This window comes from Hibiscus syriacus, unplaced genomic scaffold (genome assembly GCF_006381635.1).
Source record: "Hibiscus syriacus cultivar Baekdansim isolate YM2019G1 unplaced genomic scaffold, ASM638163v2 tig00110931_pilon, whole genome shotgun sequence".
NCBI lineage: Eukaryota > Viridiplantae > Streptophyta > Magnoliopsida > Malvales > Malvaceae > Hibiscus > Hibiscus syriacus.
In genome coordinates, this window is record NW_024062918.1 from 918389 (window position 1) to 932296 (window position 13908).

The 13908-nt window shown below is 34.2% G+C and overlaps 2 protein-coding genes and 1 long non-coding RNA gene across 3 annotated transcripts; 1 reads left to right on the top strand and 2 right to left on the bottom strand.

Moving 5' to 3' along the window:
- Positions 1–4234: 4234 nt before the first annotated feature.
- Positions 4235–6299, top strand: LOC120146700 (cinnamoyl-CoA reductase 1). Its single transcript, XM_039160200.1, has 2 exons — positions 4235–5105; positions 6005–6299. Exons 1-2 carry the CDS (start codon positions 4261–4263, stop codon positions 6156–6158), a joined length of 999 nt encoding a protein of 332 aa, XP_039016131.1. The 5' UTR covers positions 4235–4260; the 3' UTR covers positions 6159–6299.
- A 998-nt stretch (positions 6300–7297) lies between these two features.
- LOC120146786 lies at positions 7298–9792 on the bottom strand. The gene is made up of 3 exons (XR_005518254.1): positions 9718–9792; positions 9288–9403; positions 7298–7389 (listed from the first exon to the last, which is right to left on the bottom strand). It is a non-coding gene; the product is annotated as an uncharacterized LOC120146786 (long non-coding RNA).
- Positions 9793–12009: 2217 nt separating this feature from the next.
- On the bottom strand, positions 12010–13558 carry LOC120146784 (ras-related protein RABA1f-like). Its single transcript, XM_039160280.1, has 2 exons — positions 13061–13558; positions 12010–12481 (listed from the first exon to the last, which is right to left on the bottom strand). The coding sequence occupies exons 1-2, from the start codon at positions 13279–13281 to the stop codon at positions 12049–12051; spliced, it is 654 nt and encodes a 217-aa protein (XP_039016211.1). The 5' UTR covers positions 13282–13558; the 3' UTR covers positions 12010–12048.
- Positions 13559–13908: the final 350 nt, after the last annotated feature.

Sequence of the window (13908 nt, forward strand, 5' to 3'; positions counted from 1 at the left end):
TGATGATAGTAAAATCCTTCTAGCATTGATGTTTTTGTTTCTTCCTTGCTTTATTCATTCTCGTTTGTTCTTTCATCAAAATGTTTGCTTTGGAGTGTCGAACTTAATGACATTGAACTTAAATATATCATTGCAAATTCACTTTTTAATGTCCACAAATGCTGCATATATATATATATCTCGAGATGTTCTTGGTTTACGGTTTAGTAAGAAACAATCCCAGGATGCAACTTTCGTATCAGTTTTGTGTAGGGAAGTTGTTTCTGATATTTGCATTCATGTCCAGTATGTGCATTAACAACTTATCCTCATGATAAAATTCGTGGGATTTCATTTTCGACTTGGTCGGATGGACGCATACATGTTTGTTGACAGGCTTTGGCTTCTGTGACTGTAATCCAAACTCACCCCAATCTTATCTGCAAGTTCTAGAATTGTTAATCCCTCCGGTGAAAGAACATGAAAAGCTGCAAATTCGACAGTTCTGGGTGTCAAACGATGCCTCCATCTTCTTGGAAGTAACAGACCTTTTCGAGCTTCTTGCTAGTGAAAACTCACCACAAATAAGTCGAGGCGTCGGTGAAACATGTAGTTGATCACATTAGCAGCAGCATCCTCAACTATAACACTCATGATGTTAATATTATAAAATATCAAGAATTAATAAAATGATTATTCATATTGTCGCGACCGTCTTTCGGTTGGGTCCCAGAATTAGGCTTCGACTTGGATTAAACGAATTGGAGTCGTCACTGATCATTTTAAAAACATTTAGGTAGATCGGAGACCATCTTACCTGATCTGCGCTTTACCAGAAATGTGTTTGGTTCGAGAGTCGGTTATGGTCAAGGAAAGATTAGCACCCTTGAACCGTCCTTTCGATATCAATTAATATGTTGGTTGTCTTTAATTACGAAAATTTAAAATTAAAATTAAAATTTAAAAGTATTAAATTCGAATTACTTACCTTTTGACTAGTTAGAATTACGACTGAAACAAAATGTGTTAGATAAATAAATAAATAAATATATATATATATATGTTAATATAATAATAATAAAGAAAATAGACATTCACAAGATATAAAAATATAAGCAGAGATTAAATTGATTAAATTGAAAATTTAGAAGTAAAATTGAAGTAGGTGACTGAATCGAATTGGGACTCAAATGTATAGGGACCACAAAAAGAATTATACTATTTTCTAATTACACACAAGCTCCTCGCATATAAATACCCTTTTAAACCCCAAAATTATCATTTAACACCAAAACACAAAAAATCTAAACACACTCCCCTCTCTCCTAAGCCAATCGTAGCCCGGCCACCGTCCGGTGACCTCTCTCCACCGCACCGCTGTCGATATTCTAAATCTGAACCCCAAAACATCAAACTCGAGCCATCCCGGCGTAGATCTAGCAAACAAGTCTCGGTTTTTTACCTTTCTCTGGCGTCTGTTCGCTTTTCCGGCGACTTCTTCCCGAGTTTAGATCGGGTTGTTTTTTTGGTTTTTTTTTGTGTACGATTTGATGATGTTACTATTGGCTTGACTGTGTTTGGGTTATTTGTTTTTGTGCTTCCTGTTGCTTCGATTGTTCTCGGTGTACTCACCGTGGCTTGATGATGGTGGTTTTGTGGTTTGAATGATTGTTTGGCTTTCTGTGTTGATGGTACTTGGTTTACTCGTTCACTGTGTTGGTATTGTTGGTATTGTTGTGACCGTTTCTTGGGTTCGATGGTTCGTTCTCCGTGTGTACTGTTGTTGGTTGTGTCCTATGATACTTGATGATCTTGGCAGTGTTTGTGGTAGGGTATTTATACCCCACCGGTGCTCTTCTTTTCCTATCTTCGCGGTAACCACCCCATCGTTGGCCGGGGGTTTCGAGATGGGTCAGTACCGATTCCCTTGGTCGGATATCTCGGCCTTTCATGACGTTCCTTGACTTGCTCCCTGTTTCCCTCTATGCAGCGCTGACCGTTTTGGGTTCCAGAAACCCTAGTCTTGCTGTGTAATCTTCATGCACTTGGGCCTAACCGGGTCAACTGGATCAGGCTACCTGGTTGGGCCTGTTGGACTCTGACTTGGACCCTTTTATTCGGACCTAAACTTTGGACCTACAAAAAAAATAATAAAATGTTAATAATAATAAAACAGAGAAAAGGAAAAAAAAGAAATAATAATAATATATTATATATAAAAAAATATTTTCCAAAACCTATATAATATATATTTTTAAAAATATTTTACAATTATATATTAAATATTTTTTTTAAAAATATTTTCAAAATTATATAGTTTTCAAAAATGTTTTTAAAACTATATATTATATGTTTTCAAAATGATTTCAAAACTATATAATATATATATATATATGTTTTCAAAATGTTTTTTTTAAAACTATATATATATTTTTAAAATGTTTTAAAAATTATATAATATATATATTTTCAAAAATGTTTTAAAAACTATATATTATATTAATTTTCAAAATGTTTTTAAAAATTATATAATATATATATTTTCAAAAAAAAATTGAAAATTATATATTATATTAATTTTCAAAATGCCTTAAAAACTATATAATATATAAATGTTTTGAAACATATTTTCAAAACTATATATTATATATATATAAAATTAAAAAAATGAGGCAAAAATAATTGTCAAACCAATACGAAAGAAATAACGATGATTCTATAAAATCGAAATATATGGCAAAAACACTTAAAGTATAGAGTGAGTTTACCTTCCCCTTCGTGTTTGTTTCATCAACAAAACACGTGAGTATCCTCTTATCTAATATTACTTCACTTGAATTTTTCACAAAATTATTCGTATGATTTCCATCCAATTTTAGCTTTCCTTTTGCTTTTAAAGGAGTTAAGTCGGCGTCACAACCAAAAGCTGCCCATGATTTTCCATCTTTTACTTCAAAGAATCATCCTTTCACACTGTGATATCATACTTCTGAATTTTTATAATGTTAGGTCTCTCTTTGGGTAAATGATCTATTTGGTCACCCACCTATTGCTTAGTTTCTATTTTGGTCACTCAACAATTTTTTTCTTTCAAAATCACACTTAACGTTACTACTTTTAGTTTTATTTTGATAACATGTCGTTAAACAATTAGCAGTGACACTGATATGTCACCATAAGGTAATGTCATGTCAGCATCACCATTAATTTTTTTGATGTTGTGATCAAAATAGAACCAAAACATCACATTAGATATGATTTGTAAAAAAATAATAATTGAGTGACCAAAATAGAAATTAAGAAAATAAGTGAGTGACAAAAATAGATAGTTTACCATTATTATTTATATAATAATAGTAAAAATAATTTTAAGGGTAAATTATATTGATAGTCATTGAATTTTTAGGATGTTTTCACTTTAATATGAACTTTTAAAACTTATATTACAATCATTATACTTCTAATTCACTTTCATTGCAAAATATTATTGTTAGTTGTTGTTAAGAAATACTGACGTGATATATTGAAGTTCTCTTTCAAATTCTCTTCTTTATCTTCGTAAAGGTTAATTTTTCGATAAACAGAGGGATTGTCAGTTAGTCTCAATAGTGAGAAGGTTCTGTTTGACCAAAAAATTAACATGATTTGATTTAAGTTGGTCCAATAATTAACAATGACATATCATACAGTTTTAACTTTTAGTTTCAATTGAGATTTGAGGAGATTAAAGTGTTTTTCGACGAGTTTGAACTGAAAAAAAGAAGAAGAAGAAAGAATGAGTAGTTTGATTAACACGTTTGATCAAGTGAACTATGATGGCAAAAGGAGGCAACAATCCTTTAAAAATTTAAAAAGTAAAACTTTTTTATTTGTCAAGGTTAACCGTCAGGTCAACTTAAAATTAAAAAATGTTAATATTTTGGTCAAATAAAACCTTCTCACTGCTTGGATTGATTAATGATCGCTTTGTTCATTAAAAAATAGTCTTTACGATAATTACTAATTTAAAAAATTAACTTTTTTATAAAAAAAAATTTAATGTGTCACATCATCATTTCTTAATTGCACTAACCACAATGACGGTAAACAAAGCAAATTACAAGGTTTAAAACTTTAATGACAGGAGTAAAAGTATCCTAAAAGTTTAGTGACTAACATTATAGTTTACTCTAATCATAAAATGAATCAATTAACTCTTAAAAGTTTATAATGAAAAAAAAATCCTTATTTAAGTTTTTTCCAGCCTACACTCCCAAGCCCCTCCACAAAAAAAAAAAAAAAATGGCGGCAGCAGCAAAACCTAAAGAAGCCGTTTGCGTGACCGGAGCCAATGGGTTCATAGGCTCATGGTTGGTCCGCACCCTAGTCGAACAAGGCTACACCACCATCCACGCCTCCATCTACCCGTCCTCCGATCCCACCCACCTCTTCTTTCTACCGGGCGCCACTTCCCCACTCGTGCATCTCCACGTCCACGAGGCCGACGTTTTGGATCCCGACGCCATCCTCAAGGCTGTCGAGGGTTGCCAAGGCATCTTCCATGTCGCCTCCCCCTGCAGCCTCGATGATCCCAAAGACCCAGAGACCGAACTCGTCAGACCAGCCGTGCAGGGCACCCTCAACGTGCTCGAAGCCGCGAGAAAAGCCAAGGTACGTCGCGTTGTCCTCACTTCTTCGATATCGGCAATGGTGCCTAACCCCAATTGGGATCATGGAACAAAAGGACCTTTCAACGAGTCATCGTGGACAGACTTGGAATACTGCAGAAATCAACATAAATGGTATCCGGTTTCCAAGACTTTAGCCGAGAAATCGGCGTGGGAATATGCCGCGAAACACGGCATCGATGTAGTGGCGATCAATCCATCCACTTGTTTAGGGCCTTTGTTGCAACCCATTTTGAATGCAAGTTGTGCCGTGCTGCTACAATTGTTGCAGGGCTCGAAAGATACTCAGGAGTATCATTGGTTGGGAGCTGTTCATGTTAGAGATGTTGCTAAATCACACATTTTGTTGTTCGAGTCTCCATTTGCTTCCGGTAGATACCTTTGCACCAATGGCATCTATCAGTTCTCTCAGTTTGCTCAAACTGTCTCTGAACTTTTCCCTCAATACCCTGTCCACAGGTTAGCAATTATCACGTGCTCATTGTTAAATTCACAATTCTAGAATCGATTTTCGAATTAGTTCGTACGAATTTGATCATTAACAATTCTATTAACATATAGTTTATCATAGAATTCTTGGGTAAAAACGAACTAGAGAAGGTTACCCTATTGAAATTCGTTTCACTTGACTATGATTTATGTTCTAATTTTCACTCGTTGTACTAAACCTATACGTGCTTTTGGTATCATAACTATTTCTGGTTATAGTTTATGGCTTATGTTTTCTTCAAAATTTTCATGGTAATTCTCTCGGGTGTGAGTGTCGAATACGAGTATGTTATCTTACATGGGTATGGTTAGACCTTTTGAAGGTTCTCCATGTATTTGGAGGAAGGAATAATGGATTGTTGAGAGCTTCTGTTTCCTTATCTTGATAGATTTCCTATTGTGAGTGTCAAATACGAGTATGTTATCTGACGTGAGTACGTTTAGACTTTTTGAAGGCTATCCATGTATTTGGAGGAAGGTATAATGGATTGTTGAGAGCTGATGTTTCCTTGTCTTGATAGATTTCCATTGTTTTTTCTTTTCGGATCATTACTAATTTGAGTAGGAGATGGTGGACACGGGACCCAAACCCTGATCAGTGATGCCACCATTGCAACTGTGACTTCGTTGGCAACCCCGTTGTTGTTTATATAGCTTGTCTTATGGTTGTTACAAGATTCGAACCCTTATTTATGATGCCGACAGAACAATGATTTTGCAACTCCGACAGTGAAATTTTCAGCAACTCCCTTCGATGGTTGCTATCAAGATTTTCATGCTTGTTCTTTAACCCCCCAAACCCCCATATTGTTATTGTGTTAGACTTGGTGGGAATTTCTAACATAGGTGAACAACATTGAACATTCCAGGTTTACAGGGGAAACACAACCGGGCTTAGTTTCTTGCGAAGACGCGGCCAAGCGATTAATCGATCTGGGTTTAGTCTTCACCCCGGTTGAAGATGCTGTTCGTGAGACCGTGGACAGTTTGGTAGCCAAAGGCTTCTTGAAAATACAGACTTAAAAATTAGAGATTCTGTTTATATATATATATATATATATATTCCCTTCTACATGTGTGTAAAGTAAGATGGCTGAAGTTTGCTCTTTGTTTTGGATCTGTAACGGATACGTATAATAATGCTCAAATATCTACTTATTATTCGAATTCGTTGTACTTTTTTGAAGAACAAATTTAGATATCAAAATTTGAATCTATCAATAGGCATGACATCTATTTTAAAAATGAATTATTCATTCAAATTTGAAATGTTTAAGCTTCGTCTTTTGTGTTGAGTTGAATTTAAACATATTTTATGTTGAATTGAATTTAAATAAGCGTACATGTTTTATTTTAGCACACCTAAGCCAGGATGAACCTCGAGTTAAGTTTTTCGTCCAAAGGGATGAGATTTCTTTATTGCTTGATGGCATTTGGTGACTTCTCTCTTGTATGACTGAGACGAATTGTCGTTCCTTTAAAAATCTCCATTGAGAATCTGAATCGAGCTGATTAAGGTGTTGGTGGTGTCGGATTTCATTATTACCGTCCGATACCTATCAAATTAATAGCTTTACTGCCATCTTATTTTATCTAACTGAGGTGGTAAGACTGAGCCCTGGAATTTTAGTACAGAATACATGAAAGGAGAGGCCTTTGCCCGATTACAGCGGGCATGAGTCGAGACAGCAAGTGATAAATGAATTCGGAGAACTGACGAGATCATACTACATGGATCCACAGCCACTGAACCATTTTGAGTGCCACCTTCATGAATGCGAGATCAACAAATGGGATGCTTGTGCCTTGCATAGTTCGGAATTGAAGCTTGTTGATGGTAAGAAAATTGCAAAGGGAAATCAGCGAACGACATGGTTGCTGATCTGGAGACACCGATGGGAAGACTCACGGCAGAGTTCACATCCGATAACAAGCGCTCTGTAAAAGGAAGGGATAAGAGTAAGGCAAAGGTTGGTGCTGGAAATCCTTATCCCACTCTCAATGTGGCAGCGCCAACGAGTGAAGGGCTCGATTACGGGCTTAAGAGGCACCAGCGAGTAAGATTCTGTATTTTCTCTGGTCCTTTTTGCAGGTTTTCATTATCAGAAAACCAAGTTCATGAATATTGAAGAGTCCCAGTAACAGAGATGTTCATGATAACGAGTCAACATCATCAGAAGTACCTGTTATAACAGTGCTGAAACTTTCTTGGCAAATCCTGCACGAGGCTTCACCGATCAAGTTGTTCATATCACTGGAACAGATAAAACACCACCAACTTATTAAAACAAAGCAATACCATCTTTAATTAATTTTTTGATTAATTGCACTAGATGTCTCCAAACTATTGCCCTGATCCCAAAGTAGTCCTAAACATTCTAATTGAATCCTTGTTATATCAATATTGTATCAATCAGGTCATTCCTTCAACTTATCTATCAGCATAGGCGTTAGATGTTTGTTCGGATCTATGTTGAGCATATTTAAAATATGTGGATCACGTTTTATATACATTTGTACGTATCACATTGTCAGCTAGAATATAAAATATTAAAAATAGTTCTCTTAAATTTTAATGCCACTGTTTGTTACACCAATATAAGTTGTTCATGCATTTAATGCTCAAACTAATATAAATAATTGAATAACATGAAAATGATATTTTTGAGATTCAATTAAAACAAAAATTTTAAGTTCAAAGACAAATTTAAAATATGATTTATAGTATGGAGACGTAGAGTTCAATTAACTGTTTCCCGTTTAATCTACAGAAGGATAGTCTACAAATTTCAGTGATCATAGATAAACATCAATGCATTCCTTTTCTAATCATCTAATAGGAAGAATTTTGTTTCAAAATCATCTCAAGATCAAATAAGGATAAAATTTCTCATAAAACAAATACTTTTTTTTTTGAAAAAGGTACCTTGTATTAATGTAATTACAAAGTATATCACCCAAAAGACCTTATTAAAAATCTCCCTAAACCAAATCGGAGGAAAAAGAGTGCTCCACCCTAAGGAACACCATATCCATAGACCAGACCACAACCCAACAAATTTAACTCCTAAACAAACCTTAGAAACAGACACCAGTTTTCACTGGAGCCAAAACAAGCACTGGAATAATAATTCAGCATCAAACAGCAAATTACAGACACAACTCGGAAGCACTAACAGTATAAATCCAACCTGAGCTAAAACTCACAACACTAGAGCTCACAGTCATCATACGCCACGGACGATAGCTTCCGAATTACGAACAAAGTCATTCACTAATGAAATCAACAACGGCCATAAGTAATTCGCCCAAACCCCTATCTGGAGCATAGCTTTATAAATCTGATCTGCCGAAAATAAAATTCCATTAAATCTGGTTTTATTTCTGTAAATCCAAATTACCCAAATCATACCAAAAAAACCAATTTGCCATAGAGCCCGAACTCTCCTCCTTATTCTTTGTGAAAACCATGCCTCTAATAATTGTTTTACATTCTTGGGGAACACCAAATTTACTTTCCGCATGCTACACCAACGTTGCCAAACTACATCACAATGACACAGAACATGGTTAATTGCTTCCGGTTCACTTTTACAAAACGAGCAGCAAGACTGATCATTGCAAATGACTCCTCTCTTTTCCAGCTCTAACATGACCGGCAATCTATGATAAACTGCTTTCCACACAAAGGCGGATACTTTAGGAGGTGCAAATTTAAACCAAACCAATCTCCAAATTGGGTCTTTCATCTTACCAACGCAAGCCACTTTTAAACAAAATGATTTTGGATTATAGCTACCATCCTGCACACCAAACCATACTAATCTGTCAAGACCTTGTTCTGCACTGACAGCTTTGTTCAAAAAATGCTCTTCTCAACTCAATCCTCCATTCTCATACTCCGTGTACCCAACACCCGAACTCCCTGATCTTTCTGCATTTTTTAACAGCTAAACCATATATTCTCGGAAAAGAATTTTTTAGAGAAGCCTTTTCTGTCCAAAAATCAATCTTATTTCCATTACCCATTACACACCTCAATTCAGCAAGAAAATCCGGCTCATTAGACCCAGACGTATTAACACAAGAAGATTTTCTATTTTTTACAGCTTTTTGAAAGGATCGAATCCTTATCATAAAACAAATACTTACATGCGGCATTCGACACTGGTGCGCCATGGTTACAAAATGGACAGCTGAAAACAGTATCAAGTTTATCCATTCGCTTCTTAGCAGCAGGCTTTGCTCTTGATTTCCTCTTTCCCATGCTTCAATTCATTCAATAGGTCAACTTACGATCAAAACCGGCATTAAAATTTCCAGATTTCACGGTAAATTTAAATTCCTTACCAAAAATCAGATTCTTCGATTGAAAACCTAACGAATTATTTGATCAATTCAATCAAAAACAGATTCTTATCTAATTATTCGCAAAAAAAAAAGTAATAAAATGTAAAGCGCATTTCAAAGGCTGGTCGATTCGATCGATGACAATATCCATAGATACAATTTTTATTTGGAAAAACGAATGACAAAGAACAAGATTTGAATATCATAAACGAGCAAAAGTAATTGAAATTACCAGAGGTTGATTCCAATTAGCGTTAAGAGTAGCAACTGGGAGCTCCGATGCTTTACAAATGAAACAGAGGATTTTATTAATGGATATTTATAGTATTCTCGTCGAGTCCGTCTGCATTTATACCTGCTTGTTTTGTATCCGTCTAAATTCGAACTCTAAATATAGGCCGGACTCGAATTCTAATATTCAAAATCCCAGCTGACCCGACTGGTGTTTTAAATTTATATTATATTATTTTTATAGGGATAAGATCCGTTAAATTTTATATATTTTTTGAATTATTAGATTAACTGATTTTAATGATTGAGATTAATATTACGATAGGATGAGACTTTTACGAAATAAATTAGATTATACTCAATTTAAAAGCGATCAACCTTAAAGTTTAGCTAATTTGACAATCTAAAAAAATGTGTAAAACTTAAAACTTTTAGACTACGAAAGTGGATCATAACTCATTTATATATACATAAATGACGTTTTATATGAATTTAATGGGTTCTGACTTGATCTTATAGGGTCATTTTCTAAAAAAAATCAATTTTAGGTCAATGAGATCCTAAATAAAAATATTTAGTATTTATGTTGGGTCGAATGAGAGGTACATTGCTCAAATTAAATTTCAATCGGCCAAAAATCTGCCACGTTATCAATAAATAATAATTTTTCAAGTATTTGAATTAATAAAATTTCTTTATTTTAGATTTCTTTGGAAAGGATCAGATAAGGCTACTACAGGAGCAAGGATCAGTTGGGATAAAATATGTTGTCCCAAATCTGAAGGAGGTCTTGGTTTAAAAGATATCAGATCATGGAATAAAACCTGCATGATTCATCTCATTCGAAAAATACTTGCTGGTGAAGGATCATTGTGGGTAGCATGGATCCACTGCTATGTGATTAAAAGCAGTAACTTCACTGACATCAGAGAATGCTCTTCTTATAGCTGGTGTTTCAGGAAACTTATTAAGCTAAGGAGTGAAGTCCTCCCTATCCTTAGCAATGGAATATCGAAGACCAAAGAACTATGGGAGTAAATGAGAGTCCACAAAGCAAAGGTCCCATGGCACAAAGTTATCTGGTTTCCACTCCAAATCCCTAAGCTAAATATTATCTCATGGATGGCTATTCTTGATCGACTTCCTACTCGGGATAGGCTCTCTAGAATGAGAATTGTTTAAGATGATTTATGTATATTATGTCACGAGTCGCTTGAAACAAGAAACCATTTGTTCGTAGACTATTATTTTGCTACTTCACTGTGGAACTCTATCATGAGTCTTACTAACATGTGCAACATGCATAGTACTTGGGAATCAAGGATTGGATTGGCTTCTCAACAATGGTCAATGGAAGGGTAAATCTCTTCTTTCCACCATTCTGAAACTTTCATGGACAACTTACATATACTCGATCTGGGATGAAAGGAATCGAAAAATTTTCAGAAGAGAGTCAATATCACCTGATCAAGTCCTAAAGACCATAAAGGACCTTGTTCGAATCAAACTCAGTGACAGAAACTTCAATAGAACTGACAATGTTAATATTAATTTATGTAATTATTGGGGTATAGACTGAACATTTTTTGTTGTAAGTAGCTGTTTATACTCCCAATTGGGATGTTTTGTTGTTAAACTTTCTTCATTGAATAATAAAATTTTGTTTATCCAAAAAAAACTTTATTTTTAATAGGTGATATTATATAATCTTATAACGATATATAAGTTAATATAAAAATACTTTAAATTAATTATTAGTTGTTCTAACAAAATAAAGGATTTTTATTAAACAATTCCTATCTAGAAGAGGGAGAAAGGGAATTTTGCTCTAATAAGTATTAAACTCATAACCTATGATAAACAGTAGGTGTCAACTGCGAGCTTTTAGTCATATACTCTAAAGATTGTTGACAAAAATAAAGAGGTTTGAATTTTAACGATATGAAAGAAGTAAATTAAAATAAGAATTTCACTTTCATTACAAATCAAAAATTCACATATATGACAATCACACGATCGATTATACAATCAAAATCTAATGTCATTAAAGGAATTATTAGTGAATGATATAGGAGAAAAATCAATTTAATCGAATTAATAGATAGATATTGATCGAGTCGAGTATAATGATTAATTATGTTTTATATGCTATTAAAACAAGTTAAGGTGGCTATTTATCGTTTACGAATTTTTACAATCGAACCAACCAAATTAAACAAACTTTACTGTATATATTATTTTTAGTATTTAAACATGATGTTCATTTGTTTGTGCTTTCAAGGGCATGAAAAAATTCAAAATATGAATCATCTTGAAGACTACGTCTCCGTAATCAAGACGAGCAACATCCAGCTCCTTTCACAGCTGATACCTCGTCTTTACCTCCGACATTAATCGTCCGACCTTTAGGTAAAGCTGCTGGATCATCTCCGATATCAAGAGCTTTCCTGCTTACAACACGATAAATTTGAGCCAACACTTCAGTGAAAGCATTCTCGACATTCATAGCCTCGAGTGCAGATGTTTCCATGAAAAAGGTGTTCTCCCGTTCCGCGAAAGCTTTGGCATCATCAGCCTGGACGGCTCGCAAATGACGCAGGTCAGCCTTGTTCCCGACTAACATAATGACGATGTTGGGATCGGTATGGTCTCGGAGTTCCTTAAGCCACCTCTGTACGTTCTCAAATGTAACGCGACGGGTAACATCGTAGACTAGTAGAGCCCCAACGGCACCTCGATAATATGCACTGGTAATTGCACGATATCTTTGGCAAAACAGGGTAAAAACAGGGACGTTAGACCAACTTTTTGAAAATTTAATGTCTTTGCAATAAATTCAAATTGCACATTTTCACCTGATCTAATTATGGTTTTGAATCCCTCTATTATACTAAAACTTGAGATTTAATCCCTTTGCTTTAATTTGACATAGTTTGATACTTCTACTTTAATAATATTTATCGGTATATCTAAACCGATAATATCATCAGTTGATATCATTAAAATAACGACCATAAACAACTTTAAGCGTTCAACTAATATGTAAATTTATGAGTGGATAAATATGATTAATTAGGTTTTCATATGACTCTAATATCGTAGATAACAATAAAAATTTAAATATCATTATTTTTAATTTACTAGTAACATTATAAAAAAATAAAATAAAAATTCTCAATGTTCGTGTAAATTTATGAATCACATTAAGTTTACGTGTAAATTTTTACATGCAAAATTAAGGATGAATCCTGAAAAGAATCCCAAAGATCCATAAATGAAGCAAACATAAAACAAAGCGTTAAATCATAAAAGCAGAGATCAAAACAGCAAACAAAACTATTTACCTTTCTTGCCCAGCAGTGTCCCAGATTTGAGCTTTAACGACCTTATCATCAACATGAATGCTACGAGTTGCGAACTCAACGCCAATGGTCGATTTCGATTCGGAGCTAAACTCGTTCTTCGTAAATCTAGACAAAAGGTTGGATTTCCCGACCCCGGAATCACCGATCAAGACAACCTTAAACAAGTAATCGTAATCATCATCAGCCCTGTAAGCTCCCATTTCTGTCTCTGTATGCTTGTTTGTATTCGATTGGCGTCAAATACAAATTTCCAGAAAACGAGAAACAAAAAAGAAACCCAATGTTATTTGGGTATCTTAATTGTTATTCTTAGCATCTTCTTCTCCTTGCTTTGGTTGATTTTGATTCTGGGTTTGGGATGTTTGGTGTGAAGAAAAAAGAATAGAAATAGGTAGAAAGCTTAGCAAATGGCTATGATTAAACCAAAACTAACCTCTTTTCACGAGATTTTGGAAACAACTTTGTGTGGGCAAAATTTACTTTGTTCTAACCCTCTAATATATTGAATGGTTTTTGTGTGTTGAGATATTAATAACTTACAAAATATTTTACAAGGTTACATATAGCATGCGGTTTACGTTTGGGGTTAGTCTATATTATACATTATTCATTATTATGAATCTTAATTTAGATTAACTAAACAATAATGTTAGTTGGAATCAGTTACAATTGAATATGTTTAATACGAGTTTAAAGATTAAATAATTCCCCAAAATTTTAATTAAGATAAATACCATCTTTGAATTAGGATAAAAGTTAATTATACTTTCAAAGTCAGTTAAAAAATTAATTCAATCCCTCTCTCGTATAATCGTTTACATGTGGAC

Coding starts and splice junctions, on each gene's coding strand:
- LOC120146700 (XM_039160200.1), top strand. CDS start 4,261: ATGGCGGCAGCAGCAAAACCTAAAGAAGCCGTTTGCGTGACCGGAGCC. Junction 5,106..6,004: donor CCTCAATACCCTGTCCACAG/GTTAGCAATTAT, acceptor TGAACATTCCAG/GTTTACAGGGGAAACACAAC.
- LOC120146784 (XM_039160280.1), bottom strand. CDS start 13,281: ATGGGAGCTTACAGGGCTGATGATGATTACGATTACTTGTTTAAGGTT. Junction 12,482..13,060: donor GACACTGCTGGGCAAGAAAG/GTAAATAGTTTT, acceptor GTTTTGCCAAAG/ATATCGTGCAATTACCAGTG.